This window comes from Chiloscyllium plagiosum, chromosome 44 (assembly GCF_004010195.1).
Source record: "Chiloscyllium plagiosum isolate BGI_BamShark_2017 chromosome 44, ASM401019v2, whole genome shotgun sequence".
NCBI lineage: Eukaryota > Metazoa > Chordata > Chondrichthyes > Orectolobiformes > Hemiscylliidae > Chiloscyllium > Chiloscyllium plagiosum.
The window spans coordinates 4,572,619-4,580,057 of NC_057753.1; the positions used below are offsets into that span (position 1 = coordinate 4,572,619).

Below are 7,439 nucleotides of genomic sequence, written 5' to 3' on the forward strand. Positions count from 1 at the left end.
ATTGTTGTGCTGACCTGTGAAACCAATCCGAAGCCCACCTAACCTACCCTAATCCATTCTTGTCCACATGCCTATCCAATGACCATTTAAATGCCCTTCAAGTTGGCATGTCCAGTGTGTTGCAGGCAGGGTGTTCCACACCCCTAATGAGGAAAGAAACTACCCTCTGACATCTGTCCTATATCTATCACCCTGCCCCAATTTAAAGCTGTCCCCTCATGCTAGCCATCACCATCTAAGGAAAAAGGCTCACCGTCCAACCTATCTAACCCTCTGATTATCTTTTGTCTCAATTGAGTCGCCTCTCAATCTCTCTAACAAAAACAGCCTCCAGTGGATGGCACAGTGGTTAGCACTGCTGCCTCACAGCACCAGAGACCTGGGTTCAATTCCCGCCTCAGGCAACTGACTGGAGTTTGCACGTTCTCCGTGTTTGCGTGGGTTTGCTCCGGTTTCTTCCCACAGTCCAAAGATGTGCAGGTCAGGTGAATTGGCTGTGCTAAATTGCCCATAGTGTTAGGTAAGGGGTAAATGTAGGTGGATGGGTGGGTTGCGCTTCGGCGGGTCGGTGTGGACTGGTTGGGCCGAAGGGCCTGTTTCCACACTAATGTAATCTAATCTAATCCCCTCAGCCTTTCCTCTAACCTCTTCCTGCCATATCCCCTAGTAAATCTCCTCTGAACCCTTTCCAAAGCTTCCACATCCTTCCTATAATGCAGTGACCAGAACAAAATACTATAATCCAAGGCTGGCTGCACCAGGGCTTCATACAGCTGCAGCATTTGCTGAATCTGGTGCATGTCTCCAAGGAAGGCAATGGTGTAGTGGTCTTGTCACTGCCTTGGTCATCCAGCAGCCTTGAGCATGTTTTGAAAGCTGAGGTACTGTTATGAAGATGTGGGTGTACTCTACCTTTGAAGAGCTTAGAAGCTAGCAGAACTACCTGACACCAAGTGTTAAGGTAACAATGTAGCATGTGGCTGAAAACTAGATTAGCTGGGAATTACAACAGATTTGAATTAGGCCAATCAGTTTAAATTATACACTGAAATACCAAACTCTCAAGTTTAGCTTTTAAGTTTGTTAATATACTCAATTCAATGACTAAATTTGCTTTGGGGGGGTGGGGTATAAGACCAGGAAAATTGAACAATTGGGAGGAGATCTGCCAAGCCACCAGCATGTAGACAACCTGAAAAGTGACTCTCAAAGGTACCTTTATCAATCAGTAACCCCTCAAATAAAATCTCCAAGACAGGAATAGAGGAACTGAAACCTGTCCAGTTGAGAAGTTACATTATGAAAATCTTAAACCCCCAGCTGCCAAATTCTTGGACAAGTATTATAGAAGGGAAGGTTAGAGGAAGTTGTAAATAGTTGGTTATTCTCTATACTTTAAGAAAATTAGTTTTTGCTTTTTAAAGTTCTTGGCCTGTTGAGTTCAGATCACTGCACAAGATCAATCTTGTGTTGCTGGCTCAAGCTAAGAAGGAGGGTTGACCCTGTCATAACACTAGCAGGGTAGGCATTCAATTCATACAGGAATGAGGGTGGCTGAATTGCAAAGTGACCACTTAACTGTCATTCAAAAACCCATTTGCTTCACCATTGTGGAGAACAAGAAGCAGTAATATCTATTTTCTGCCAAATACCTGTTTGTTCTCGGTTGCAATTTTTGTAAACTTCTTCTCTACCCTGCAAGGGTAGTGCAGGGATGAAGACTTCAGTTTGAGGCTAGATCAGCTCTCTGACTCTTGTTGGACAGGAGGTGGAGATCTGAGATGCCCAAACAGTGGGCTGGATGGTGGGGTTAACAAATATTGGAGAAACTCCAGTGTCTACTGAGGGTGAAGAGTTAATTGAGTACTGTGACCCTTCAGAATTAGCCTTTTCCTTTCTAAGGAACAAGAGGGCATAGATTGTACAAGCAAATGGGAAGGTGATGTGATGCATGAGGTCTATAATGTATTGGAGGGAGATTCACTTGAGGGACACTGGCTTTTACTGGCCAAAACCTGTACTGTTCAGGGATATAGGAAAGGCCCAATTAGCATGGTGGCATTCCGGACTGACTCTATGGCTGAGTGGCCTCTTGCATTGCAATGGATAATTCCCTAGTGGGGATAATTCCCTAGTGGGGAAACAGGACCTTCAGCCCAACCAGTCCACACCAACCCTCCAAAGAGTAACCCACCCAGTCCCATTTCCCTCTGACTAATACACCTAACACTGGATAATTTAGCATGGCCAATTCACCCTAACCACCATCTTTGGACTGTGGGAGGAAACCAGAACCAACTCACCCAGACACTGGGAGAATGTGCAAACTCCAGTCTCCCAAGACTGGAATTGAACCTGGGACCCTGGTACTGAGGCAGCAGTGCTAACCACTGAGCCAGCGTGCTGCCCTGATGGTGGCTGTGGTTAGCATTGCTGCTTCTCAGCACCAGGTTCACATTTGTGGTAAATGTTAGAAATGAAGCTTGCTAAATGGTAACTGCAACTACAGTCTATAGTCAATCACTGATTTCCTCTTTTTGGAAAAGTGTCAATTTCCTTCCTACTTGTGCATGTTCCTCTGGAGTTGAGGTTTTTAAACTACACTCCTGAAGTTCAGACTGCTAGTACCTTTATTTGACAAGTGGGGACTGTAGATGTTGGAGACCAGTCTGAGGGGTTGCTGGAAAAGCACAGCAGGTCAGGCAGTGTCTGAGGTGCAGGAGAATTCCTGTTGAAGGGCTTTTGCCTGAAATGTCACTTCTCTTGCTCCTTGGATGCAGCTTGACCTGCGCTCTTCAGCAACACTATCTCATTTATTCGGTGTGCCAAATCACTGGTCAGTGTTGGGTGGATGTCTTGAAATTCAAATGATTGAGCTTGTCAAGAACAGGAAGGAGTGCTTCTACACATCTGTAGATGCCCACAGGTGGTATATACTGGCATTTCTCTCTTTTTTTCAAGAAAAGTGCTGGCTAGATGAGTATTAGCAGCTCAGTGGTTGGCACTGCTGCCTCAAGTGCCAGGTACCTGAGTTCGATTCCAGCCACTGGGTGACTGTGCAAACTCCACACAGGCATTCTGTGTCTGTGGGGGTTTCCTCTAGGCAGAATGGGACAATCTGGCACTGGCCTTTTGGTGCCAATCACTTGGCCCTGTTTTGGTGCTCATTACTTTGGTGCTGAGCTGTTGGTGCCAATTCAGAACAAGTCTTGTAGAGCCTGTAAGAAATCTAATCCTTTTTCATTTGTTTTATAATGAATAAGGTAAAAATGTCTACACTTATCTATATTATGGTTTGCGATATTTATCAAATGTGAAAATTTTGGTTTCTCTCTTGCTTAATGTTTTCAGAAAATTGGAAAGCTGTAATACAATGTGAAGGAAGACCGGGTTAAGTATCAAAGCAGTAGATGACTAAACAATTGTTAAACAAGAAAATGATTACAAAACAAGATTTGAATCTACAGCAGGTCATTACAGCTTTGACTATCAACTCTTGCTCGTTGAGAAAATTACATCAGGTCATTAGACATCCCCTCCTTTAGCCAAACAAGACTTTTATTCTGAATTGGCACCAAAGTAATGAGTCAAAACTGTTTAGAGCCAAAACAGTGGGGCCAATTGATCGGTGCCAAAGTCTGACCCTCCTAGGTGCTCTGGTTTCTTCCCACAGTCCAAAGATGTACAGGTCAGGGTGAATTGGCTGTGCCAAGTTCCCCATGGTGTTCAGGGAAGTGCAGGTTAGGTGCATTTAGTGTGGAATGGGTCTGCAGGGGATACTCTTGAAAGGGTTGGTGTGGACTTGCTCAGCCGAAGTGCCTGTTTCCCCACTGATTTGGATTCTAATTCAGACTTATTGATTATCCTCTCCCTCTTTTTTTTTTTAGAAAGTGACCTTCTACATGGAAACAAGTGTAGTCTGAGGTGTCTATGCACTCTCAGTACTTTCAGGAGGGAGCTCTAAGCTTTCCACCCATTGACATGGAAGGAATGTGTTTCCCAAGTCCAGCTGGGGAGGGACACTTGCTGGTGTCACCATGTATCTGCTGACCTACCCTTTGTGGATGGAAGTAGTCATGCATTTGGAAGCTGTCCAAGGAGCATTGGTGACCTACTGTAATGACCATGGAGATAGTGTACACTTGTTACTGACACCACTTCCATCAGTGTCAACCAATCAGCTAGCTTTGGCCTGGCATTGAGCTTCACTTCACTGAGGCCCATGGGGAGTATCTCATCACACTCCTGACATCCACCTTCAGGAGATGGTGGACAGCATCTGGAATCTGGTTACTCGCTGTGGTAATCCTTGTCTCTAACTTGCTCTGGCCCTGTTACAGCTAGTCCAATGCCATTTCTGGCCAATGTTTGGGATTCTGATTGAAATGCCCTGGAGTATCAGTAGATAGATCCGTGTCAATGCTGGACGTGGTCAGGCTGACTTTTTAAAATTTGTTTTGGCTTCTTTCCACAGGCTGCCAGCACAGGCAGAGGAACTCCTCATCCAGGAGACTGACCACCAACCAGCCAAATGGAAGAACCCTCTCCAGAGAGCACAGGAGGCCCAGGTTAGACCCAGCTTATAAAGAGTTCAACTTTGCCCAGGAGCTCCGCAAATACCCACCTTCAGTAAGTGATGCAGCATTTCTTTGGTTCCTCTTGATTCAATGCACTGCATTCAAGATGAGGGACAATCTATCTCCCTCTTTAAGATTGATTTGGATTAATCTCTAGCAGACTACATAATCAAGTCATTTGCCACGTCACTTTTCATACAATGACCAGCCCAGTCTGACTATCACTAAGACTACAGTGACCCTCTAAGGTCCCCTCTCCCACCACCTCCTTGCATTTCCCATCTACCTAGCCTGCACATAGTCAGATGTACAGCACAGAAACAGACCCTTCAGTCCAACCCGTCCACACCAACCAGATATCCCAACCCAATGTAGTCCCACCTGCCAGCACCTGGCCCATATCCCTCCAAACTCTTCTATTCATATATCCTTCAAATGCCTTTAGATGTTGTAATTGTACCAGCCTCCACCACTTCCTCTGCAGCTCATTCCATACACCTACCACCCTCTGTTTGGAAAAAGTTGCCCCTTGGGTCTTATCTTCCCCTCTGACCCTAAACCTATGCCCTCTAGTTCTGGACTCCCTGACCCCAGGGAAAAGACCTTACCTATTTATCCTATCCATGCCCCTCATAATTTTGTAAACTGCTATAAAGGTCACCCCTCAGCCTCTGATGCTCCAGGGAAAACAGCCCCAGCCTGTTCAGCCTCTCCCTATAGCACAGGTCCTCCAACCCTGGTAACACCCTTGTAAATTGAGGAACCCCACACAGACAATGGACTGGCATTTCTTGATTTGCCCCTCAAGAAACAAGTGCTGGCTTGACCAGTATTGGTAGCACAGTGGCTGTGGTTGGCATATAGCCTCAGTGCCAGGGACCCAGGTTCAATTCCAGCTTCAGGTAACTGTGTGGAGTTTGCACATTCTGTCTGTGGGTTTCCTCTGGGTGCTCCAGTTTCCTCCCACAGTCCAAAGATGTGCAAGTTAGGGTGGATTGGCTGTTAAATTGCCCCATCGTGTTAGGTGCATTAGTCAGAGGGAAATGGGTCTGGGTGGACATATTGGGCCAAAGGGCCTGTTTAAACCCTGTGTCGAGAATCTTTTCTTAAAAGAAACCAGATCTCTGAGCAATCTCCACACCAATCACCCAAAGGTGGAATTGAACCCAAATCCCTGGGTAACAGATCTTCTTTGCTAAAGAATATCTAGCTAGATAGTCACATAAATAGGCTGCAAAAACCTACAGTGAAGAAAACACTACCCCATTAAAATGGGGTCTTGACAGGAGCAAGGGTCAATACCATCTGGGTTTTCTGTGATAGTATATGTATAGTGATTTGAGTAGATAAATATTAAGTTGTATGGGTACAAGTGAGGCCACACTTTCAGCACATTCCTGGACACCAGGCAGGAGACTTTAAAATGGATATGATGTTTTCTACCAGATGGTTATGGCCACTGAGGTATCCTGCCACCAAGTTAAGAACTCTGCATTACATATCCATCTCCTGATGGATGTTTCTCTATCGGACCTTGGCTCTTTCCTACAACAGAAACAACCCAACTTTCCTTCCACAGGGTGTTGAGTAAGAGTTAGCAGGTCATCTTACTCCTGTAAGACTTTGGTTCAGCCATGTTTGGAATACTGTGTACAGTTCTGGTCACTACAATTCCCCAAAGGATGTGGATGCTTTGGTGAGGGTGCAGAGCAGGTTCACCAGGATGTTGCCTGGTGTGGAGGGTGCTAGCTACAAGGAGAGGTTGAGTAGATAAGCATTCCTTTCTTCCTTAGAAAGATGGGAGGGGGAAGAACCTGATTAAGGTCTACAAAATCAAGGTATAAACCGGGTGGATAGCAAGCAGCTTTTGCACAGTGGGGGACTTAATTACTAGGAACTGAGGGGAAGTTTAGGGGAGATAGGCAAGGCCTTTACGCAGAGGGTGGTGGTGGCCTGGAATGCATTTGCATTAGAGGTGGGCACTAGTGTCATTTTAAGATCTAACTAGATAGATACATGAATAGGCAGGGAGCAAAGGGATACAGACCCTTAAATAGGGCAGGTTTGGATAGAGGACCTGGATCGACAGGCTTGAGGGCTGAAGGGCCTGTTCCTATGCTGTAACTTATCCAGCCTATCTGCAGGGGCAAACTTCAATTTTGAAAACATTCCTGGATAAAATTGTAGATGCTGGAAATCCAATTGGAGGGGATCAGGATCCAGGCCTGATTAGAGTTGAAAAATGTTGCTGGAAAAGCACAGCAGGTCAGGCAGCATCCAAGGAGCAGGAGAATAGATGTTTCAGGCATAATTCCTTCAGGAATGAGCAAGGTGTGCCCAGCAGGCTAAGATAAAAGGTATGGAGGAGGGACTTGGAGGGGCATTGGGAATGCAATAGGTGGAAGGAGGTTAAGGTGAGGGTGATAGGCCAGTGGGGGTGGAGGGGTCAGGAAGAAGATCACAGGTCAAGGTGGTGCTGAGTCTGAGGGTTGGGACTGAAGGTGAAATGAGGAAGCTGGAGAAATGAGTTCATCCCTTGTGGTTGGAGGGTTCCCAGGCAGAAGATGAGGTGCTCTTCCTCCAGGTGTCGTGTTGCCATGTAGGCGGAAGATGAGGCGCTCTTCCTCCAGGCGTCATGTTGCCTTGGTCTGGCGATGGAGGGGACCAAGGTCCTGCATGTCCTTGGCGGAGTGGGAGGGGAAGTTAAAGTGTTCTGCCACGGGGCAGTTGGGTTTGTTGGTGTGGGTGTCCCAGAGGTGTTCTCTGAAACATTCCGCAAGTAGGCGGCCTGTCTCCCCAATGTAGAGGAGGCCACATCGGGTGCAGCGAATGCAATAAATGATGTGTGTGGAGGTGCAGGTG

General features: G+C 46.3%; 1 protein-coding gene across 1 annotated transcript in view; it reads left to right on the forward strand.

Moving 5' to 3' along the window:
- The window catches only part of LOC122543500 (targeting protein for Xklp2-like), a 47,313-nt gene that overhangs the window by 35,439 nt on the left and 4,435 nt on the right, over positions 1-7,439 (forward strand). Inside the window, exon 5 of the mRNA XM_043682256.1 lies at positions 4,475-4,629. Coding sequence (XP_043538191.1) covers positions 4,475-4,629 — 155 coding nt within the window. The remainder of the gene's footprint in view (positions 1-4,474; positions 4,630-7,439) is intronic.